At 40.4% G+C, this 26003-nt stretch overlaps 1 protein-coding gene across 1 annotated transcript in view; it reads right to left on the reverse strand.

Annotated features, from left to right (window-relative positions):
• Positions 1–4143: 4143 nt before the first annotated feature.
• LOC133460193 (relaxin receptor 2-like) overlaps positions 4144–26003 on the reverse strand; it is an 88443-nt gene continuing 66583 nt past the window's right edge. The window contains exons 15-20 of the mRNA XM_061740765.1: positions 25761–25990; positions 16139–16284; positions 14529–14624; positions 8423–8591; positions 5261–5479; positions 4144–5117 (exon numbers count right to left, since the gene is read on the reverse strand). Coding sequence (XP_061596749.1) covers positions 4852–5117; positions 5261–5479; positions 8423–8591; positions 14529–14624; positions 16139–16284; positions 25761–25990 — 1126 coding nt within the window. The 3' untranslated portion in view covers positions 4144–4851. The remainder of the gene's footprint in view (positions 5118–5260; positions 5480–8422; positions 8592–14528; positions 14625–16138; positions 16285–25760; positions 25991–26003) is intronic.

A 26003-nucleotide genomic window follows, 5' to 3' on the forward strand; every position in this document is an offset into this window, starting at 1 on the left:
TTTTGTTGTTGTTTTAAGCATCAAAATGTCATGTGGTGCGACCGTCCATGACTCGTGTTTTGAAAACTTTTTTTGAAATCACTAAATGTTTTTAAATCAATCTTCTGCCCTATCTGGCATGATTTTTGAAGTGTCTTGTAGTGTGTAAGATTGCAACACATTTGTATTTATATTTCCATCATAATATACTAAAAGAGTTTGACTGATGACGTCAATTTTATGAAATATCATGTGGTGCGACCATTAAAAAAAAAAAAAAAATTTGTATAATACTGAAAACTTGTAAAAAAAAGTTGTCAAGATGTTAAGGAAATTCATTTATTTTAATATGAAACATGGTTGCACCACATTACTTTTTTAAAGGCCAATTCATCTTGACAAAAAACTCTGAAATCAATTTATTTAAAATTTGTATATGAATTTATGTGTACACAACATTCTTAATGTTTGAACTACTGCAATAGATATTCTTTTTTTTATTTTAATATTGACCTGTTGAAAGTCCTTATTCGTCATTGACACACACATATATATATATATATATATATATATATATATATATATATATATATATATATATATATATATATATATATACCAAGATTAATCAGATTAAAAGAAAAACCAGCCTCCCCTTGTTTATACCCACCCATCTTCACATCACGCAGCGTTAGATTCATCTCAGAAGTGAATGTTTACCATGTTCTCTTTGTTTTCTTTTTATATATTTTTTTTCTTTCTTATTTGTGTATTATCATCCACCGGATGCCATATTGTTTGAATGATATACACTGCACAGGATAGGCTATAATAAGCCCTTGGCTTCAGCCTACTCTTTTTCGGACATTTCTATTTACTTTTTATTTTATTTGTGAAATGAACATGTACATGTCTCAATGTATTCTGTCCGAAATAAACCATTCATTCATTCATTCATTCATTCATTCATTCATTCATTCATTCATTCAGTCTGCGTGCCCACGTCACCCAAACCGTCCATGTGGATTCAAGGCGTATGTCTCTTTTTTTTCTGTTTTAGTTCCCTGTTTGAATTAAACCTGAGTCCATCTTTATTTATATACAGTAGTTTAAAACAACCTAAGGTTGACCAAAATGCTGTACAGTCAAAAAAATGCTGAATAAATGGCAGATATTACAAAGATAATGCGGTGACTACCGTACTCACAAAACAAAACCTGTCACCTGATGGTGGTTTTAGGATGGTTTGTTCTTGACTCGACTCCAGAGTGAATAAAAAGGAAAGGTTGCAAAAGTAATATCTTTGGGTGAGGTTCCCGTTTATTTGAACAGAAAGGTAAATTGACAGAACAAAAAGGGTTTCTATTGTCTCTCTGGCTGCCGTGTAAAAACTGTGTGTGTCTCCCACCACCACTCAACTCAAACTAATCACCACTTCTAACCAACAGCAGCTGGGGCAAGGGTTGGGGTAAAAGAAAGGAACTGAAATCATACTGCACCCTAGTGGAAAAACAAATAGGGTCCGGGTGAACTCTGCGCCGGTGCAGTGCGCCCCCGTTTTCTAGTGAATAGGTTTTTTAAAAATGTTTCATAGGCACTGTTCATACTGTTATTCCTTAAAGGGAAAACTTCCACTTTTCTTATTTATTAAAAGATATATATTTTTTGTTAATTACAGTTTAGTTACATTTTTGCTGTTTTTTTTTCTTTCCCGTACTGCACTACTTTTTATTTTTCATTCCAATATATATACAGTTTATATTTTGTAATTTTATATTTTTTACCCTTTCCCTGTATGTGTGTGTGTTAAGTGTACTGCTGCTGCACAATGCAAATTTCCCCATTGAGAGAGAAATAAAGAACAATCTAATCTAATGTTTTGATGTTTTTATCTTTAGTTCTGTCATTTCATTTTTAGACAAAATGTAGGGCTACAAAGCTCCCGACCTAACACACTCACACATACACACATACAGTCCATACAGAGCACAACTTCACTCTCTCGTATTAAATTATTCACATTAAAAACAAAAATATGCACATATATACAGCACTTTCTGTATTTGTTTTTTGTACTTGTTCATTTTTTACTGGTTATTCATTTAATAATCACTGAGTAAATCCAAAACAATAATTTTTTTTTTCATAAAGAATTCCAAAACCCAACTCAAAGGTCAGACAGTCCGGCAGTCAGGTCCTCCAGTGGGAGTGAGTACATTAAGGGAAACATGTCATTTTTAAACACACATTTTAATCCAGTCAACGTTGTTCACATGACGAAGAAGTCTGTACAAATAAAGTATGAGTCAGCAGCATGGAGAGGTGTCAGCACAATGGCTCGACTTCAAGCAAGTCAGAATACTGTACAGGCTGGTGGCATAGTTAAAATATGACATGAAACAAGTATTTAAAATTCAGATTGCACTGGTGACACATGAACAAATATGACAAAAGCAGACATCAGCATACAATCACAGAACTGTGTGAGATGAGGCACGAAATTCAATTTGTGTCATTTGAAGTATAACTTTGCATGTTTGCATGCACAGAGGAAATCTAATAAAGGAATAAAGGAAATAAATGGCACACGTAAACCCAACAACGGCAGGAGAAAAATAAATTACAGGACACGCAAAAGACTACAAAACCACAAACAGAAATACGGATCAAAGACAGAGTCATAAATGAAGAATTTTTATTTAAAGGTGTAGCATATCATTGATTTAAACTGCGGCATGGGTGTTAAATTGATATGGACTTTAAATTTCATGTGTAGATGAAACTCAAGCTGAATTTTGGTATTCTATGTATGGGGTTGTGCAGAATGAAAACAGAATATAAAAGCAGATGTTCAGTTTTATTTACATTAAACCAGCATTATAATTACATAAACAAGGTTTCAGTGCTACATTTTTAATAGTGCATGTTTTGTCCTTTTGATTTTTTTCTTTTATAAACCATCTATCCTTGAACCGACTTTTCAGCCCAGCTTTTTATGGGTGTTCATGAGCCTTGCTGCCCAGTCTCTCCACAGAAAACAGCCTGCGAGATAAAAGGGATGTGTGTGTGCTCGTCACCTCTCGCTCCATGAACTCACCCAGAAATGACTGGAGTACCAGCTGAGATCAACAGGACAGCAGTGCAGGGATTCTGCAGCGATACAATCAGAACCTTTGGAGCTTTACTGAAGACACACGGGCTCCCATGTCATCCGCCTCAGGGTTGTACAACGTAAACAAGTCATCCATTAAGTGTGAGGTGGCTGGATAGAGCCCTGGGGCCTCATTTATAAAAGAGTGCGTAGGATTCATACTAAAAGTGCACGTGCAAAAGCCAAAAATGGCGTGCGCACAAAAAAAATCCTGATTTATAAAACCGTGTGCACGCACACTTGCACGCAATGTTCTCTTTATAAATCACAGTCCAGCTGGAAGGTTGCGCACGTGAATTCACCTCATATCCCGCCCTCTACACGCCCACTTTTTACCATGAATGGTCAATGCAAACTACTTAATGACTGTATTTGCATATGAATGAGCCTGCTGAGCATGCGCTGTTTCTGCTGTGCGTCAGGATGAATGACACGTGTCGAGCAACCGTGCCACTAAATTTCACGGAGACTGAGATGGAGATGTTGTGGATGAGGTGGAGGACAGGAAAACCACATTATTTGGTGGTCACAGTAAAAGTATAAATAGTATATAAATAGTATAAAATAAAGCGAGTGAGTGGCAGCACGCCGTTGCTACGCTAAACGCCGTGAGTGCCACGGACAGATGGTGCAGAAAAAAGTTGTGTGATTTGAAGGTGGAGGCCAAGAGGTACGGAGCCCCTAAAGGGACACGGATTTTTTTTATATACATGACTGTCTCAGAAAATTAGAATATTGTGATTTTCTGTAATGCAATTACAAAAACAAAAATGTCATACATTCTGGATTCATTACAAATCAACTGAAATATTGCAAGCCTTTTACAGCTGGAAAGCGCTATAAAAGTGTAAGCCATTTACCATGAGTTTTACGTGCGCGTGTGAAACCTTTAAGGCTGATTTATGGTTCCGCGTTAAACCAACGCAGAGCCTACGGCGTAGGTGCACGTGGATTTAACGCAGAACCATAATTTAGGCTTACGCGCGCGCGTAAAGGTTTCACGCGCCCGTAAAACTCATTATATATATACAAAAAATCGGAGTCCCTTTAGGGTCTCCATAGTGGCCCTGCACTCATTTGTTCTGTCCTCAGTCACTCTACAGTTGTCGCGGTGGGTGAGGAGGAGGTTCCCGGCGTGTCCTGGCACTGCGGCTGCAACAGCACTAGAGTCCTGACTGATGCTGAGCTTCAAACACAGAGGGACACGATCAGCGCTATTATATTATAAGTCTGATATGTGATGACATTAAACGTATGACATGAATCTGGCTTCATTTCACCACCTCATCGCCTGCGTCGCCAGCTCCCCATATCTTCAAAATGTTCGTGCGCTAGGATCAAAGTTTGCGTAAAGATACGCACATTTTCCCGTGAAGTTTTTTTTAAATTCCAACCTTTGCGTAGAAGGTGGCGTGCCCATCTTTCAAGCCCTGTTTTGTGCACACGCAAGCTTTATAAATGAGGCCCCTGGTCCCTCATGTTCACATACAGAGGTGCCTTTCAGCAAGATGCTTAAGCCCAAGGTGCTGTCTTTATATGAATGCAGAAAAAAACCTCAGGGCATGATGAAACAGCACAGTCAGTATTAGATATTTTTCCCTCATGGAAATCTGTTTAAATCTTGTTTAAACAGTCCTTTTGTTTTCTGGGCACATAAAAAGGTTCCATGAAATGTCCCCATGGCCCATAATTGATAGAATATCAGTTTGGGAAGTGCTCTGTTAGGCGTATCGGGGGTCTGCCCTGACCAGCGACCCCCGTTGGAGGTAAGGTGGGGGCCGATAGCACGGCCCCCGGGACGCCTCCATAAAGATCGTGGAGGAAGTGAGGCTTTTTTGGTCTTTCTTCAAAATGTGTCTTCTCTGCCAGCGGCATAGGAGCAGTTCCACCTGCTCTCTGAAGAAGCTGGTGGTCAAGGTGTACAGGATCGGGTTCAAGGCACTGTTGATTGGAAGGATGAAGATAACAACCCAACTGGAGATTGTGCCTGAAAGAGCAAACAGAAGCCAAAAAGTGGACACTTTAGAGACAGGATGATTTTTGAAATGCTTTTTTTTTTTTTTTTTTACAAAAATAAGCTGTTAAACAAATGACCTCACGATTTAAGAGGTTGCAATTTTCATTTCCTACCAGGTATCTCCACCTCCAACAGTGAGAGAACTTTCACTAGGAATATAGGAATCCAGCAGAGGGCATCAGAGAACACGATGAAGAAGAACCGGTTGGCCACGGCCACATCTTTGTGCAGTCTGCTTCTCAAGTCCGTGGCATTGATGCCAGTTTTATAGATGGAGTAGAACATGCTGGAGTAGGAGAAGACGATCACAAGGAACGCCACCAGGTTGAGACCTGAAGACGTGTACAAGTTATTAATATACATGTATTCAGATAAGTGTCACTTCAGGAAAAAGGCACCTGCAAACGCTTTAAAACAATTAGAAATAGAAAATGGGGTTTGTGTGAATTGTGTTTTGTTTAGTGCACAGCTTCAATGTTGATAGGCCATATTTTCCTTTTGTGTTGTGTATTGTGTGTATGTGTACACGTGTATGTATGTGTATGTATATGTCTGTATACAGAGCCGCGAGGCCATTTTTGGGTTTTCGGGTCGGATCGGGTGTCTATATGCGCAATTTTAACTCTCCAATTAGCAAAATACTGGATACAAACACACGTTTCATTATGAAGCATTGCATTGACAAGACATGACAAGTCAAGATATTTTTTTATAGTAATGCCTGTTTATTACAACATTGTTCACACACAAATAATTTTACATGAATCAAATCAGCCTGTTACTGAGAGCGACTTATATATTAGTGACATAGGGGCCTAACACAACTGACATTATATAGTGTGTGATTCAATTATTTATTATTAATTATAGAGGATAAATAAATGAAAAACGAAAAAAATTAAATATGTGCCTCAACTGCCTCAGGGTGGGGCCCCGCGGCTGCTTAAGACCCGGTCGGATCGGTGATTTTTGTAACAAATTTATCAAACGAGCCTTTCAGAGAGCCATTAAACTCTTCCATTTTCTTTAGTTTTTTTCTTTTTTCATCCCCTGATGGAAATGTCCTGGATCTGTCTCGTTCTCTCGACATTGTGTGACAGTTTGTTCCAACTCCACCCGTCTGGATCAGAGCAGCTTGTGTCTGCGCTTGGTCTGATCAGTTGTATTGAACAACAGACACGCGCATCATTGCACATATATTTATTGATATGCACAGACTAGTACACATTTAGGTGTGTAATGGAACGTGACTGTTGATATTTATAAGGGAAAGAAGGAAAAAAAAAAAAAAGAAAACGGCCCATAGCGCGAGGCCCCGTGCGGTCGCACGGTTCCCACACCCCTTGCGGCGGCCCTGTATGTATATGTATATGTATATATGTATACATATGTATGTATATGTGTATGTATTTGTGTATGATTATATGCATATGTGCATGTTAACTTGCTTTATTCATCATTGGTCTATGTTGCTTTATTTGTTTTTGTTTTTTTTTCATTCAATTTTCCAATTCTGTTGGTTAGGTGGCCAACCTGTTCAGGGGATGGGAGGGCAGGGGTGTTAAAATATAAAAATTAGCATTGTAATCCTTTTGTGTCTGTATCCATGTGCTGTGCTAGAATGCTCAAAAATAAATAAAAAAAAAGAAGAAAAAAGAAAAAGGGGTTTGAGCTTGGTGTTTGTCGTTGATCAGACTGGAGTCTCGGGACCTGTGAGGTTCTCTCGGCATCTTGGGCTCTTATTTGCCCTTGTGCCGTTTCTGAGCAGTTTTTGCAGAATGTACTGTCCTGCTGCGGGAGGCCAGCAACGCTGGGGAAGGTACGGTACATCCACATAAAGGAGTTTCTCAGCAAAACTTTCAAAAAAAAATGACTAATCTTTGTGTGTGTGTGTGTGTGTGTGTGTGTGTGTGTGTGTGTGTGTGTGTGTGTGTGTGTGTGTTTTCCCCCATGCCAATGGTTTCAATGTTGTAGCTGCATATTGTTTATGTAATAATTGCTCGGGGTTATGTTATGTGTCTCTGGAAAGCACCTGGAGACAACTTCTGCTGTAATAGACGCTATACAAATAAAATTGAATATTGCATGACTTGAATAATAATACCAATTCCTCACCATCAGTGAGGATCTTTCTAACGCTGCCACTGGTTGAAAAGGAGCCACTTTTGATTATTTCATATACAGTCTGACGGTTTTACTCCGGCCCAGACTGAACTCACACCTTCACACTACAAGTTACAGAAGGAAGAAGACTGCTTCATTTGGTTACAAATAAGAAAAGACAAACATCGGCAAAACAAATGTACATGTATTGAGTGTGTTCTTATTTTGCAACATTTCAGATCAGACTTGTTTTTATTTTTATCTGCAGGCTGGGGGTTTGTACATTTGGGGGTCTCACTCACTGGCTGCTCTCATCCTTATCATTATCACTGTATTATCATTTATACTTTGGTCCAGTAGGACAATGTGGCATATACTTTTGTACAAAGTGTAAAATACGATAATAGTACTTAAGTAAAATTAATTTGTACTCTTTGATCACAGATTTAAACTGCACTCCAAAGATCACATTAGCTAAATGTCAATACCTGTTTTTCTTTTCAACTGAAAAAAAAAAATCTGAAAGAGTCAATCATTTTGTGTAATAAATTATGTACAAGACGGTTAATAACGAACATGTCTGCAGCTGTGAGGTAAGACTGTATTATTAATTATCTATTGATTAGGGCTTTTCCTCCATTATTTAGTCTGTATATACTTACCGGGTTTTAATGCCACACTTTTAAGAAAATGGCTCGGTGTTTGCAGGAAATGTAAAGAGATGAAAGATGAAGGACAGACAATATGAAAACCTTCTCAGTCAATATAATTTGTAATATATGCCAAGTAAATGGCAGCAAGAAGGCCCAGAGGGATTGACGGTCCTGCGTGAGCGAGATCTGTGGCTGAGAAAGGAAAGTAGCAAACTGTTCTCTAATTTCTGTAAAGCTGTGAGCAAAGGATTCATTGTACAGAAAACAGCCCTGACTGACAATAAAAACATCCAAATCTATGTTAAAACTAAACCAGAGAATGGAATCAAAGCTGCTGTTTCACATATTTGACCAGTCTATGTGGTTGCAATGCCTTTTCTGCTCTTGATTCACATCAAACATTAAAAAAAAAAATTTGTGAAATACATATTTCATTATAGGAAAGGTCCAAAGTTTAATTTACAGTATTTTTGTTTTTGTTTTGAGGGATAAAAAGAAGCAAACTTTTCTTTAATTTACCCAGAAAAATGCCTGTGGAATATCCTTTGGCAGTAGGTTTTTCTTGCCTGTCAGAGTGCAGGGGAAAGCAGACCCCATTACGGCCGTAGTAGTTCCCAAACACGTCCTCATTCATCAGCGGCACCGCAGCAATGATGAATCCCATCAGCCAGATAGCAGACAGGATCACCTTTCAACAGAACAACACATATCTTATTAAGAGTTCAGATACACCATTCTCCAAAGCCTACTGTGAAAAGATTATTGGACAGTACAGAGTTTTCTTTCATGTTTTCATTTATTTTTTTTTAACATAGTTGTACGTTTTTCTAATTATGGGTTGTTTTTTACTGTAGTTGAGCACATCAGGGGTCCCAGTACCGTTCTAGACCTTTTAATCTTCTAAAGCATGAGTCTGAGCGCTGGACTGCATCGGTGCTGCGATATTTCCATTCTCATCTACTCAAAATCAATCCAGCTCTTCTTCATGCCCTGATTCTTTTACGCGGAATCGGAGTATTTGCAAACTGGCCATGTTTACTTGTAGCAGGTTTTTGTACTGAACAGATGAACTTGTCACTAGTAGAATGCCCCCCTTTTTTGATTGATTGATTGATTGAATTGTTTATTTCGAACACATAAGGAAAAAAATTCAAAACATACAGAAAAAAAGCAACAACAACAAAAACGTGATACAAACAGGGGGAAAAAAAACAGTGTCCGAAAAGGAGCAGGTAGAAGTAAAACTTATTTAACCCTACCCCTTTGTTACCTATCATAAATTAAACATAAATATTAATAATAAATAGCTGCTAATTTACCTATTACCGGTAGGCTACAGATTTTCCCATTGGTTGAGCCTTTGCACCTAACCAGCTAACAAACACAATCTTTCCTTAACATAACTCCTCCTCAATCAAATAACTTCCCAGAATTTCATTTTTGTACCGTTTTTTAAATTGATTTATATTTGTACATTGCTTCAACCCATCACCCAACCCATTCCATAAATCCACTCCAACAACTGAGATACACATGCTTTTCCTTTTAGAATGAAAACATTGTTTTTTTTTTTTTTTTTAATGATTTTTTTTTTATTGGAAATAGATTCACATTATACAACAGTAGTAAAGCAAAATAACTGGGAATACTTCCATCCATTCATTTTTCCCATCTTTTTATATCCCTCCCACATTCCCATCCCCAACCCAGCACTTACAAGAGACCCAGAGACAAGAAAAAACAACCAAATACAATATAAAGAAAGAAAAGAAGAGAAAAAAAAGAAGAAAAAAAAAAAAGGAAAAAAAAAAAAAAAAAATAATAATGATGCTACTCATTTTATTTTTGATGCTAGCAGTCTGACTGTGAGCCTACAGATGATCAAAGGCCTTGCTGGGAAATATCAGAGATTTTGTCAGACTTCATAGACATTCGTGGGTTAGCGGCCCATTTTATAGCACATCAGATCCTGGGGGGAAAATCCAGGGCCATGCTTCCCAAGAAAATTACTCTCCTTCCCTAATGAACATATTAAGATTTGGGAAAAAAGAAAAAAAAAAAAAAACAGTAAGACTAACCCCCCCTTCTTTTTTCCCCCTTTCTCTTTAAATGTCTTTTTTGTTGTTTTATAGTAGGAGCCCCGACAAGCGTTGGCAAAACAAAACATGAGAAAAGAGAAAAAGAAAAAAAATAAATAAATAAATAAATAAATAAAATTAAATTAAATTAAAAACCCAAAGGAAAGAAAAGAGAAGAAAAGAAAAAAATAAATAAATATAAATAAAATAAAAATAAAGTAAAAAAAAGTAAAAAAAAAAAAAAAAAAAAAAACAGTACGACTAACCCCCCCTCCTTTTTCCCCTTTCTCTTTAAATGTCTTTTTTGTTGTTTTATAGTAGAAGCCCCGACAAGCGTTGGCAAAACAAAACATGAGAAAAAAAAAAAAAAAAAAAAAAAAAAAAAAAAAATTAAAAACCCAAAGGAAAAAAAAAAAAAAAAAAAAAAAAAAAACAGTAAGACTAACCCCCCCTTGCTTTTTCCCCTTTCTCTTTAAATGTCTTTTTTGTTGTTTTATAGTAGGAGCCCCGACAAGCGTTGGCAAAACAAAACATGAGAAAAAAAAAAAAAAAATATATTAAAAAAAAAATATAAAAAATTAAAAACCCAAAGGAAAAAAAAAAAAAAAAAAAAAGACAAAAAATAAACGCAGACAATGGTTAATAAATACAGTGAATACATGAAGTAGCAGCTACACTTTTGACAAATGGTCAACTCAATTAGTGAGTCATGTCAGTCCATGTTTTCTCCCCCTACTTGTTTTAGGAGTGGAGACCACAGTTCACGGAACATTTGCTCTCGTCCATGTCCTTTAAGAGTTAACCTCTCCAATGGGAGGAATTGTATAATTTGTTCTTTGAACATTTCAAAAGTGGGCAGCTGTTCTCCTTTCCAAAATAAAAGAATACATTTTTTTGCGTAGTATGTTATCGTAATTAGCAGTCTGTATTTTTTTGAGTCCATTTGTATTTCTGGCAGTTCATTTAATAAATAGGCACCTGGGGATAAATCAAATTGTGTCATCAATGCAGTTTTTGTGAATGAGTGGATAGAGTTCCAAAAGCCATTTAGTTTTTCACAATACCAGAACATATGCGCAATGGTACTTTTATTGGTTTTACATCTGGGACAGTTTGGTGAATTGTCATTTGAAATTTTATTCATTTTTACTGGTGTTAAATAAAATTTATGAATGAATTTAAAGTTGGTTTCTTTAATTTTGTTACTTGTGAATGGAAAATGTATTCTGTCACAGATATTAAGCCAAATGTTTTCATCAAATTTAATTGCTAAGTCAGTTTCCCAGATCCCCAATAACGGTAAAAAAGAAGAATTACATTCTTTTGATAGTATGTCATATATTTCGCTTATTTTTCCCTTAATAGTGGTTGATGTTATTAGTAATTCCTCTATTTCATACAGCTCTGATCTTAGTTTATTTTCTTTTCTCAGTGATTGTATAATGTTTCTCATTTGTAAATATTTAAAAAAATCTGTATTTAGGATACTGTATTCTGTTTTTAGCTCCATGAATGATTTTAGCTTCCCGTTTGTTTGTAGCAGGTCTTTAAATTGATTTATCCCCAATTGTGCCCAGTTTTGTATGTTAACTGCGGCTAAATGTTTATTTAAATCTGGGTTACAGTAAATAGGCGAGTATATGGATGTCCAGTTTGCAATACCCATTTTTTTTGAGCAGTCCTTCCAGGTTCGTAACGTGTGTCCAATCGTGAAGCAAGTATTTATATTTCTAATTTTACTAAATTGTTTGATAAATATAAGAGAGTTCAATGATAACGGTTCGACAAATTTAGCTTCCATTTCTACCCACTGTGAATCTTGTCTACCCAACAACCAAGATATTATATTTCGTAGTTGAGCTGACCAAAAGTAATGTTGGAGGTTGGGAAGGCCTAGACCTCCCATGGGTTCAGGTTTCATTAGGGTCGTTAACTTTATCCTGGGTTTTTTGTTACTCCAAATAAATTTTGAGATAGGCCTATTCACGGTATTAAAAAATTCTGGTGATAGATAACATGGTAACATTTGAAATAAAAAGTTGAGTCTTGGAAGGATGTTCATTCTTATTACATTTATTCTTCCCAGAAGAGATAATGGAAGAGTGGCCCATTTACACAGATCGCCTTTTATCTTTTCTATTAAAGAGTCATAATTTTCTTTATACAAGTTCTCTAATCGTGGTGTGATCTTTATTCCTAGATATTTGAATCCTTCTGGGGACCATTTAAAAGGATAAAGGTTGCTCATTGTATCTGTTGGCGTCATGTGCAGAAGACAAGCATTGGATTTATTAAAATTTATCTTGTATCCTGAGTATTTTCCAAATTCCTCTATTTCACTGTATAAATGTACTAAGGATTGTTCTGGTTCTTTAATGTATAAAATTATATTGTCTGCATATAAAGATATTTTGTGTTCTTTGTTATTCATTTTGAGACCTTGAATATTACAGTTGTCTCTTACAGATGACGCTAATATTTCTACCACAATTGCAAAAAGCGAGCTTGACAATGGGCACCCCTGTCTTGTACCTCTTGTTAAAGCAAAAAAATCAGATGTGGACCCATTGGTAATAACAGCTGCTTCAGGACTTTTATAAATTGCTTTAATCCAGGCCACAAAATTCTGTCCCATATTAAGTTTACTAAGTATGGAGAATAGGAAACTCCATTCCACTCTATCGAAGGCCTTCTCCGCATCTAATGCTAAAAGCAGAGAAGGGCTCCTACTAGTGTCCAAGTGGTTTATTACATTTAAAAGTCTCCTTATGTTGTCAGCAGAGTATCTCCCTTTTATGAAACCTGATTGGTCTGGATTAATTAGTTTGGGCAAAATATCTTCAAGTCTTTTAGCTATTAATTTGGTAATGATCTTATAGTCATGATCTAAAAGACTAATAGGTCTGTATGAGGAACAATATAAAGGATCTTTCCCAGCTTTATGCAATACTGTAATATGTGCTAAATTCATTGATTGTGGGAGTGTTTTGTTATAACAGAAGTTATTCATCATTGCCATAAAAATAGGGTGGAGATCGTTCCAAAATTCTTTATAAAAGTCGGCAGAGAATCCATCTGGTCCAGGGCTTTTATTTGTGGGCATTAGTTTTATTGTAGCGAGGACTTCTTCTTTTGTAAATGAAGCGTTAAGGTGTTGTTGATCTAATTCTAATAGTTTTGGCAATTTCCTGTTCTCTAAGTATTGGTCTAATTGCTCTTGAGAGAAGGCACTTTGAGATGTGTACAATTCATTATAAAACTCAAAAAGAGCTTTATTGATTTCTTTTGGGTGATATGTGACATTGTTGTCAAGGTAAATAGCTTTGATAGTTCTTTCTGGCCATGTTTACTTGTAGCAGGTTTTTGTACTGAACAGATGAACTTGTCACTAGTAGAATGCCCCCCTTTTTTTGATTGATTGATTGATTGAATTGTTTATTTCGAACACATAAGGAAAAAAATTCAAAACATACAGAAAAAAAGCAACAACAACAAAAACGTGATACAAACAGGGGGAAAAAAAACAGTGTCCGAAAAGGAGCAGGTAGAAGTAAAACTTATTTAACCCTACCCCTTTGTTACCTATCATAAATTAAACATAAATATTAATAATAAATAGCTGCTAATTTACCTATTACCGGTAGGCTACAGATTTTCCCATTGGTTGAGCCTTTGCACCTAACCAGCTAACAAACACAATCTTTCCTTAACATAACTCCTCCTCAATCAAATAACTTCCCAGAATTTCATTTTTGTACCGTTTTTTAAATTGATTTATATTTGTACATTGCTTCAACCCATCACCCAACCCATTCCATAAATCCACTCCAACAACTGAGATACACATGCTTTTCCTTTTAGAATGAAAACATTGTTTTTTTAAATTAAATTTTCTTCTTAAATTATAACCCTCCCTGTCACAAAACATTTTCTGTAAATTGCCTGGAAGTGAATCAGTTCTCGCTTTGAATATGATTTGTAGAGTTTTTAGTTTGACAATGTCCCAGAATTGTTTATAACATTAAAACATTAAACATTTCCAGTCTCCTGCTCTTCTCTATAGAGAATGGAGAAATCAAATTTAATCTGTTTTAATATGTTTTAAGCATTGGGAAAATCTGAATTTGTATTAAAATGGGCAGCAGTCATTCCAGCCAGGGCCGCTACTAAAAAAAAAGACTTCACACGTCAGACTTTTATTGTTATTATACAGGGCACAACAAAATTAAAGGCAGTACGGAGTGGTGTTTTCCTTCAAAAGACAATTAAGTAAAAAGAGTAAAAAAGTCGAATAAGTATAAATAAAATAGAATAGTACAAAATTAAATAGAATAGACTCTGTAAAAAGAACGGTATGTGCAACAAATGTGCAACAGGCAAAAATGTGCCACAGTGGCCTTAAGTAGCAAAAAAAAAAAGAAAGAAATATTTTTCTGGATTTTCCTTTATCCCAACTCATGACCAGTTATGAAGTAGAGCAGATGGACAGTTACGAATAAAAGCAATAATTACGTTCGACATTCAAGCATTTGGACAAGAAAACTCACCCCTGTCTGAAGTTTGCTTGGGCGCAGATTGCTGAAGGGAAAGACGATGACCAGGAACTTCTCTAAGGTCAGGTAGGTCAAGAGGAGAACAGACACCTGGAGGACAATACTCATTATTATTTAACCCAATGAATAAACTGATTCACAGGCTTTCAACACTTGAAGGCCTGTATTGTAGAAGCAGCTTCTTTCTTTGCTGCCATTGCTGGTGTGGTAGACCAGCCTTCTAAATGATCATTAAACATGTCGTTCACACATTTGAATGTGTGAGCAAATCACACAAATAGAAAAAGGTAAGATAGTAGTTGTAAAAAAAAAAATATAAAAAAAAAATATATATACAGTGGGGAGAACAAGTATTTGATACACTGCCGATTTTGCAGGTTTTCCCACTTGAAAAGCATGTAGAAGTCTGTAATTTTTATCATAGGTACTATTCAACTGTGAGTGATGGAATCTAAAACAAAAATCCAGAAAATCACATTGTATGATTTTTAAGTAATTAATTTGCATCATGCATATTGCATGACATAAGTATTTGATCACCTGTCAACCAGTAAAACTTCCGGCTCTCACAGACCTGTTAGTTCTTCTTTAAGAAGCCCTCCTGTTCTCCACTCATTACCTGTATTAACTGCACCTGTTTGAACTCGTTACCTGTATAAAACACACCTGTCCACACACTCAATCAAACAAACTCCAACCTCTCCACAATGGCCAAGACCAGAGAGCTGAGTAAGGACATCAGGGATACAATTGTAGACCTGCACAAGGCTGGGATGGGCTACAGGACAATAGGCAAGCAGCTTGGTGAGAAGGCAACAAATTTGGCACAATTATTAGAAAATGGAAGAAGTTCAAGATGACGGTCAATCTCCCTCGGTCTGGGGCTCCATGCAAAATCTCACCTCGTGGGGCATCAATGGTCATGAGGAAGGTGAGGGATCAGCCCAGAACTACACGGCAGGACCTGGTCAATGACCTGAAGAGAGCTGGGACCCCGAAACCTGAAGGATCTGGAGAAGATCTGTATGGAGGAGTGGGCCAAAATCCCTGCTGCAGTGTGTGCAAACCTGGTCAAGAACTACAGGAAACGTCTGATCTCTGTAATTGCAAATAAAGGTTTCTGTACCAAATATTAAGTTCTGTTTTTCTGATGTATCAAATACTTATGTCATGCAATAAAATGCAAATGAATTACTTAAAAATCATACAATGTGATTTTCTGGATTTTTTTTTTAGATTCTGTCACTCACAGTTGAAGAGTACCTATGATAAAAATTACAGACTTCTACATCCTTTTCAAGTGGGAAAACCTGCAAAATCGGCAGTGTATCAAATACTTGTTCTCCCCACTGTATATATATATATATATATTAATAAAATAAATATGTATGATATATTAAAATATATATGATATATATTACATATTAAAAATGCATATATATATATATATATATATATATATATATATATATATATATATATATATATATATATATATGCCATAGGTTTTTAGAATAATAATAATAATTAATATATATGCAGACAAAAAAATAGCTAGGATAGGATCAGATAGTAGTTGTATGTGGGGTGTGTGTGTGTGTCACCTCTGAGGAGAGCATGGCCAGGAATCCAATGGTGCGACACTCCACACTCTCCATCCACAGCAAAGCATTACGATTGTACTGTCCACGGAATTTCACATCGAAGACGCCAACAAAAAACAGGTACACACCCATGAGGCAGTCTGCACCTGGAAGATAAGACTGAAATGAGTCAGTTAAAACAGAAATGTTCCTTGTGCCTGTGCTCCCTTGGGTAGTTAATGTGAGCTCCCCTCACAAAAACATGCAGCAGTCCTGGGCTCTACACTGCCCCCTGTGGCCAGCCGGGGCACTACATGGGGGCAGGGGATCTGGCTGGAATAACATGACCCTTCCATGCGCTACGTCTGGCTGGAGAATATGGAGCCAAATCAAGGCCAAAAGTTTTGCTAATATGAAAATAAAATTTGAACCTGAAAATTCAAGTTTTGACCATGAACTTATTTTTTTACAGTTTCAATTTAATTTTTTTCAGTATCAGATCTTTTTTTTTTCAGTTTCAGATCTTTTTTTTCAGTTTCACATCTTTTTTTTCAGTTTCACATCTTTTTTTTCAGTTTCAGATCGATTTCAAAAAAAATTTAACTGTAAAAAAATAAGTTCATGATCAAAACTTGAATTTTCAGGTTCAAATTTTATTTTATTTATTATTTTACTCTTGGCCTTGATTTGGCTCCATAGGAGAAGCCCCATCCAGTCTGGTGAAAAGAACCTGCTCACTCCTCAGGTTAAGGAGGAGACCTGAGCTCAGTGCAGGGTAGAGGGGTTGGTAGAGGGAGCAACGCCAGGACTGACTTATGGCACTTTTCCACTAGTACCTACTCAGCCCGACTCGACTCGGTTGGTTCTTTTCCACTAGGGGTCTAACGTGCCGAGTAGATACTTTTCTGTATCTATTCTGCTGAGGTTCTAAGCTGCTGAGTCGGCTGTATCTGACATCATCACACTACAGGCCACCGATTGGTCGGGGGGTTGGAGTCAGACGTCTGAGTCAGGAGGAGGAAATCAGTGAAAGAGACTCTGACGGATTCTTGTTCATTTTATTCAACAGGCAACGGCAGCACAAAAGTCATGATCGAACTCTGAGGGTCAGATGTTCATAAACCTGGTGCTGAGGAGAGAATTAAAAAGGGATGTAGACGGGCGATAAGGAACGACCAGATCCACCAGGAGCTCTGTCACTTCATAGCTGCTCACGGCTCCAGCTGACTTTTCAGCAGCGCCGAGACAAACTCTCTCATTTTTTAACTTGATATCGAACACAAGTCACAGATCCAGCAGCACATCTTTCATCTCCTCCAGGTTCTACATCTTTAGTGTTGTTGTCTTCTTCGTTTAGATCACACAATCAAATACGTCACAGCAGCTTCACTCCAACCTCCTACTCCTGATCTGGGTGTTGAAAAGAAACGAGGGCGAGGAGTCGGGCTGAGTAGTTTACTAGTGTAAAAGCGCCATTAGTTAGGAGCACTGAGTGAAGAAATGGGGAATAAAATCGGGGATAAAAAGATATATAAAAAAAGAAGAAATGTTCCTCGTATGGTCCATTACTGCACATTTTCAGCTGCACATTTTCATTTCAAACTGAATATTTCTCATTAAAATGCACAAAAGGGAACACAGCTATCATGAAGAGCACTGTGAGCAAGGAGGACACAGTTGAAGATTTATTTTTACTTTTCATTTTCCTGCCCTACATTATAGTCTGTAACAAGAATAAAACAAGTAAAAATGTAAACTATGAATTAAAATACATCAACTCATGCTGCAGCATTGTTAGGAAAAGTACAGTTGAATACAGTTTAGGTGAGCAGAGCAGACAGTAAAGTTTGGTGTTCAGAAACTTCAGAAAAAGAAAGAAAAGAAACTGGAACAGAAAGACTGAGTGACAGGGTAGAACTAAAAGAATCAAAGCTGACTCAAGGCAGGAAACCGAAACACAGCAGAGGGTTACAAGCTTTCAGAAAGGGATTCATGGATCACTTCAGAAAAGCCTCAATGAACACCTACAGTATCTGCAATTTTAAAATGCTCTGAAGTTTTAACTCCTTGTGTTTTGAACTGCTATTAGCTAGTCATTTGCTAGAAATAGTGATCATAATAACACATTTGGATAATACAGCTGATACCTTTTGAAGCTATACGTAATATCCCGTACAATGAAATTAAACTAAGGTTTCTTTTTATGGTGAATTGAAGCAATTACTGAGTGTTTTGTTTTATGTTTCACTTATGATGTTGCAAACCGAACTCTTGGACTATGAACTATGTTAATTGATAATACATTTTGCACCAGGGTATAGAAAAATCACTTATTTGTTCGTGTTTATGGGCGATCCACTACTACTATCATTTAGCAGACGCTTTTATCCAAAGCAACTTACATCTGAGAGATTTTTTGAAATTCTGCAGCCGACAAAGAAAAAGAAGAAGACCTTATGTGTGTTTGTTTGTGGGAACAGAGTTGGCTCCCATTGTGGCAGAGAATCATTTAGCCCTGGCCCGGGTACAGAGTGTGCAGACTGATACTTTGTCCCTAAAAGATCAGCTCTGACGTTACAATGAGCCGTTTATCAGAATCATAAGCATGAATCATCATTTATACTTGGAAATCATCATGATTCCCTTTGTTCTTCGTGATTCTGCATCGAGACGCCCGATGTACAGTATGTTCTGACCCACTTGCATGCAACTGCTTCATTACATCTACGGAAATCTGGCTCATCTTTCAAGCCTTATTCTTGGTAACTTGGAGTTTCAATTTCAGTTTCAGTCCGGATATTCCACAACATAGATAAATGAAAATAAAAGGAGTCGCCTCCAAGAACCAAGATTTAATTTTAGTGATATAAAACATTACACAATTATTTAGAAATTGTTAGGGACAAAAATGGAAGTCCGGGTCGCGGGGGCAGCAGTCGGAGCAGGGATCCCCAGACTTCCCTCTCCCCGGACACTTCCTCCAGCTCCTCCGGGGGGACCCCAAGGCGTTCCCAGGCCAGCCGAGTGACGTAGTCACTCCAGCGTGTCCTGGGTCTTCCTCGGGGCCTCCTCCCGGTGGGACATGCCCGGAACACCTCCCTAGGGAGGCGTCCAGGGGGCATCCTATACAGGTGCCCGAGCCACCTCAGCTGGCTCCTCTCGATGTGGAGGAGCAGCGGCTCTACTCCGAGCTCCTCCCGGGTGACAGAGCTCCTCACCCTATCTCTAAGGGAGCGCCCCGCCACCCTGCGGAGGAAACTCATTTCGGCCGCTTGTATCCGGGACCCCGTTCTTTCGGTCATGACCCAGAGTTCATGACCATAGGTGAGGGTGGGAACGTAGATCGACCGGTAAATCGAGAGCTTTGCCTTTCGGCTCAGCTCCCTCTTCACCACTACGGACCGATACAATGACCGCATTACTGCGGCCGCCGCACCGATCCGCCTGTCGATCTCGCGCTCCGTTCTCCCCTCACTCGTGAACAAGACCCCAAGATACTTAAACTCCTCCACCTGAGGCAGGAACTCTCCCCCGACCTGGAGGGTGCAAGCCACCTTTTTCCGGTCGAGAACCATGGCCTCAGACTTAGAGGTGCTGATTCTCATCCCAGCCGCTTCACACTCGGCTGCAAACCGCCCCAGTGCATGCTGAAGGTCCTGGCTCGAGGGAGCCAACAAGACCACATCATCTGCAAAAAGCAGAGATGAAATCCTGAGGCTCCCGAACCGTACCCCCTCCGGCCCCTGGCTGCGCCTAGAAATTCTGTCCATAAAAATAATGAACAGAACCGGTGACAAAGGGCAGCCCTGCCGGAGTCCAACACGCACCGGGAACAGGTCTGACTTACTGCCGGCAATGCGAACCAGACTCCTGCTCCGGTCATACAGGGACCGTACAGCCCTCAGCAGAGGGCCTCCGACCCCATACTCTCGGAGCACCCCCCACAGGATGCCACGTGGGACACGGTCGAAAGCCTTCTCCAAGTCCACAAAACACATGTGGACTGGTTGGGCAAACTCCCATGCGCCCTCGAGCACCCTGCGGAGGGTGTAGAGCTGGTCCAGCGTTCCACGGCCAGGGCGAAAACCGCATTGTTCCTCTTGAATCCGAGGTTCGACTATCGGCCGAATTCTCCTCTCCAGCACCCTGGAATAGACTTTCCCCGGGAGGCTGAGGAGTGTGATTCCCCGGTAGTTGGAACACACCCTCCGGTCCCCCTTTTTGAAGAGAGGGACCACCACCCCGGTCTGCCAGTCCAGAGGCACTGTCCCCGACTGCCACGCGATGCTGCAGAGGCGTGTCAGCCACGACAGCCCCGCAACATCCAGAGACTTGAGGTACTCAGGGCGGATCTCATCCACCCCCGGTGCCTTGCCACCGAGGAGCTTCCGAACTACCTCAGTGACTTCAGCTTGGGTAATGAATGAATCAACCTCTGAATCCTCAGCCTCTGCTTCCTCGACGGAAGGCGTGTCAGCGGGATTGAGGAGATCCTCGAAGTATTCCTTCCACCGCCCGACGATGTCCCCAGTCGAGGTCAACAGCTCCCCTCCTCCACTGTAAACAGTGTTGGCGGAGCACTGCTTCCCCCTCCTGAGGCGCCGGATGGTTTGCCAGAATTTCCTCGAGGCCGACCGGTAGTCCTCCTCCATGGCCTCCCCGAACTTTTCCCAGACCCGAGTTTTTGCTTCCGCGACCGCCCGGGCCGCAGCCCGCTTGGCCTGCCGGTACCCGTCAGCTGCCTCGGGAGTCCGTCGAGCTAGCCAGGCTCGGTAGGACTCCTTCTTCAGCTTGACGGCATCCCTTACTTCCGGTGTCCACCACCGGGTTCGGGGATTGCCGCCGCGACAGGCGCCGGAGACCTTACGGCCGCAGCTCCGGACGGCCGCGTCAACAATGGAAGCGGAGAACATGGTCCATTCGGACTCAATGTCTCCGGCCTCCCTCGGAATCCGGTCAAAGCTCTCCCGGAGGTGGGAGTTGAAGACCCCCCTGACAGGGGAATCTGCCAGACGTTCCCAGCAGACCCTCACGATACGCTTGGGTCTTCCAGGTCTGACCAGCTTCCTCCCCTGCCAGCGGATCCAACTCACCACCAGGTGGTGATCAGTTGACAGCTCAGCCCCTCTCTTCACCCGAGTGTCCAAGACATACGGCCGGAGGTCAGATGAAACGACAACAAAGTCGATCATTGACCTCCGGCCTAGGGTGTCCTGGTGCCACGTGCACTGATGGACACCCTTATGCTCGAACATGGTGTTCGTTATGGACAGACTGTGGCTAGCACAGAAGTCCAATAACAGAACACCGCTTGGGTTCAGATCGGGGAGGCCGTTCCTCCCAATCACACCTCTCCAGGTAACACTGTCATTGCCCACGTGAGCGTTGAAGTCCCCCAACAGAACGATGGAGTCCCCAGTTGGGGCACTTTCCAGCACCCCTCCCAGGGCCTCCAGGAAGGCCGGGTACTCTGCACTGCCGTTCGGCCCGTAGGCCGAAACGACAGTGAGAGACCTATCCCCGACCCGAAGGCGCAGGGAAGCGACCCTCTCGTTAAGTGGGGAGAACTCCAACACATGGCGGCTGAGCTGGGGAGCTATGAGCAAGCCCACACCAGCTCGCCGCCTCTCACCATGGGCAACTCCAGAGTGGAAGAGAGTCCAACCTCTCTCAAGGAGCTGGGTTCCAGAGCCCAGGCTGTGCGTGGAGGTGAGCCCGACTATCTCTAGTCGATACCTCTCAGCCTCCCGCACAAGCTCAGGCTCCTTCCCCCCCAGCGAGGTGACATTCCATGTCCCTAAAGCCAGAGTTGTCGTCCGGGGATTGGGTCGCCGGGGCCCCCGCCCACGGCTGCCACCCAAATCACACGGCACCTGTGTCCCCTTATGAACCCTCCCGCGGGTGGTGGGCCTACGGGAGGGCGGGCCCACGTCGCTCTTTCGGGCTGTGCCCGGCCGGGTCCCGTGGGCCAAGACCCGGCCACCAGACGCTCGCCTGCGAGCCCCGACCCCAGGCCTGGCTCCAGGGTGGGGCCCCGGTAACGCCAGTCCGGGCGACGTAAACTTCCTTGCTCTTGTCTTCTTCATAAGGGGCTTTGAACCGCTCTTTGTCTGACCCGTCGCCTAGGACCTGTTTGCCTTGGGAGACCCTACCAGGGGCATTAAGCCCCGGACAACATAGCTCCTAGGATCATTCGGGTGCTCAAACCCCTCCACCACGGTAAGGTGGCGGTTCAAGGAGGGGCATCAAGTTCGGATAATGCGGTGGACAATGGATGGATGGATGGATGGAAAAATGGAAGTGTTTTTGATTTCAATACATAATAAGCACTTCAAATATATGTCTGTTATATTTCATATCTCAGGCATGAAGGGGGTTAAATAAACTAATCAAACGCTGTTGAGAAAAGCGCAGCCCCTTGAGGGTTGGATGTGATTTACTTTCCTTTTAATTTCCATTTGCATCAACAGGCTCCCTTTCATCTGGACAAAAGCAGAAAGCTCTGCAAGGATCAAGATTTTTAAAAGAAAATTTCCAGTGTATTTAAAATAATTCAGCTTACTACAGTGACTACGTTTACATGCATCAATAACCTATTTCTAACCGGAATATTAGCAATAACCCGGTTTTGCACGGCCATGTAAACACCAATAACCCCTTTGAATAACCGGAATTTGCTCATATTCCGGTTTTTAAAAACCTGCAAATGACCCCTGGGTTACTCCTTTTAAAACCTGAATATTTGGTCATGTAAACGCCTAACGGGATATCCCCATCAAAAGGAACAGGAATTAGTTTTCTGCACATGTTCTTTTCGCGAGGAATCTTGGTCTTTTGAGTCCAGGAAGCGACATACGGAAATTCTCACGGCAGTCGGCGTCGGTGAACTCCATCATTACGACATTTACATACATTTTTTCAACACATGCTTACTGTAAATCATTCAGAACTCGGCCGCTCGGATTATCACCCGCACCAAGTCGTCTGACCACATCACCCCTGTTCTCATCCAACTCCACTGGCTCCCGGTACAACACAGCATCATCTACAAAAACCTCCTCCTCACTTACAAAGCTCTCCCCCATCTTTCCCCCACTTACCTCTCTGACCTCCTCCAAGAATACAGACCCCCCAAACCCTCCGCTCAAACTCTGCTGGACTAATCACCATCCCCACATCACGCCTCAGCACCATGGGGCACCCATGGGTGCCCGAGCCTTCAGCTGCTCGGCACCCAGACTGGACTGCAAAAACTCAAAATGTTAACAAGAATATTTGTCTTATTTCTAGTTAAAATGTCTCATTTTTAGTAAAAGAAAATCTCATTACACTTAAAGGAGCATGAGGCAGGATTGAGGCAGGATTTATGAAAAAAATCCGTATACGTTTTAAGTTTTCTAGTAATAATGTCAGATGAAGCGTTGCAAACCAAAAAGAATGATCCCTCTAGTGTATCTCTCCGTTGCCTTGAACAGGCTGTGTGCTGCAAAATGTGCTGCAATTCGAGCCCGAATTTCCCGCGCTGTCCTGTGGATGTGACGTCACATGAAGCTGCATGTGCGTTCTCCCCGTTCTCCCGTGCCGGTGTCGGTGCTTTTTTTTCCCACCTGCTTTTTTTTTATCGGAGGTCTCCCGTACGTGATGACGTTGCGTCTTGTGATTGGCATTTGACCGTTTGCGTGAAAAGACCAGGAACAGAGTGACTACAGCAGCCGAGAGAGAGAGAGAAGTCATTGAAAGAAGGTCGTGTCGTGAACAGCAGTTATATGTTTCTTCTCCCTTTTACCTCCACTATGATCTGCTGCTTCTGACTTTACAGAAGTGTATGTCTCTATATGTTCTCATTGTTGAATCTGTAAATGTCTAAGCAAAATAGTCATAATACATTATATAAATATAATTAAAAAAATGTAACGTCAACTAAGCGCTCACTGATTAATCCGCAATTGCCAAAAAAGACGTTTTGAATGTGAAGACATGGTGAAAAACTACCTTCCTAGCTTAACATGGCAAAAAAATACCATCGCGGGGAAAAAATGCACACTTCCGGGGAAAATATTTCAGCCCGATACAATCTGGTACTCACACCGGCTTCACTGTTGGCTGCAGTACCCCCAACGGCCGTCGTGGTGAAGGGTGGCGCTAGAGAGTCTCATTTCTTAAAAGGAGCCTCATGCTCCTTTAAAACAAGACTCATCACTGGAAAAAAACAACAATTTTCACCTGTTTCAAGTAGATTTTCACTTAAAATAAGTAGAAAAATCTGCCAGTGGAACAAGATTTTTTTGCTTGTAATGAGAAGATAAATCTTGTCCCACTGGCAGATCTTTCTACTTACCGGTATTTCAAGTGAAGATTTACTTGAAAAAGGTGAAAATTGTCAAATAACAAGTTATTTATCTGATAATGACTCTTGTTTTAAGTGTAATGAAATTTTTTGACTAAAAATGAGACATTTTAACTAGAAATAAGACAAATATTCCTGGTAAGATTTTGAGTTTTTGCAGTGTATGGAACTCCCTCCCCCCACATATAAGACTTTCATACTCCATAGTAACTTTCAAATCCAAACTCACAGCTCACCTTTTCAAACTGCCTACTCCCTCTGACTGCAAACTGTCTCTGTGGCTATAATATTGGTTGATGTTGTTTGGTTTTAATAATGCTTGATATTGTTATTTTATGCTTTTATTCTTTGTAAGGTGACCTTGAGTGACTTGAAAGGCGCCACCAAATAAAATGTATTATTATTATTCCAAAGACAGGCAGTGCTCTGGAGCGAAGCCGGGATCATATATACTGAGAAAATGATTGATGCCATAGGCAAGGCAAAAAACTGGAAAGACCGACGTTAAATAAAAGAAAGAAAAAAGAAAATGCAAAAGGAAATAAGGCTGGAACCCTAGTTGCAATGAACATGGATAATAGTAGGAAATAATAATAACAAATGATTGTCAACACACAGTTGTTTCACGGTTGGAAAATAGGCGTAGGATTTTCAGAACAAAATAGAACAATTACAGGAGTTGTTGATTGCAAATTGCTATATTGTTCCTCATTAAGGTGATTAACTTGGACTAAAAAAATGAATCTGAATGAAGAACACAGAGCATAAAACTGAAACACCCTGTGAGCTATTATCTGCTTGTGGGATAATTACTACTTATTTTCTTTTTTTTATGTTTTGAATGAAAAAACACTGACCGCTCAGTCTATTAGTTTCACAGCTATTTCTTAGACTTGCAGAGTTTCAGTCTGTGCTTTAAAGCAGGATGCAGTTTGTGGGGTATCATACTTGAGATCTGCAGGAAAGGTGATTCAGTAGCTGAACACAATGAGTAGCTCACCCTGTACTTCCTTCCTGACAAATTATTTTGAATATGCACTTGAAGGACTGCAGCCTAGAGTTTCAACACTGTGTGCCTTCAAGAACTACACCAATTACCAATTTTTTCCAGACTTGATTACTGCAGCCTTCAAAGCACTTCAAAGCACTAAATTGTGCAGCCGTGCCTCGTTCTTCACAGACTTTACTGTAATATAATTACAAACAAAATGTAATTACAGCGAAAAGCTTTTACTGTGCCTGCAAAAGTAGTTTCTTCTTATTGTCAGTGGTGTGTAGCACAATGTATTTACTCACAGCAGAGGACTTTGATGCAGGCAGCATGCAGGTTGTTCTCTGCACGAATCAGTGATCTCATGCCGATCACAAGGATATTACCAAAGCAAGTGATAAAAGCCATGACCCAGACGGAGACCCGCAGCACCATGTTCGCCAGAAGGTCCTCAAATGACGAAATGCCGTCTGTGTTGGGCTTGCAGGACCTGACATGAGGTGCATAGGAGCAGTACTGGAACTTCTTAAAGTAGCTGTGAAAATAAG

The sequence above is a fragment of the Cololabis saira genome, chromosome 14, assembly GCF_033807715.1.
Source record: "Cololabis saira isolate AMF1-May2022 chromosome 14, fColSai1.1, whole genome shotgun sequence".
NCBI classification, from domain to species: domain Eukaryota; kingdom Metazoa; phylum Chordata; class Actinopteri; order Beloniformes; family Belonidae; genus Cololabis; species Cololabis saira.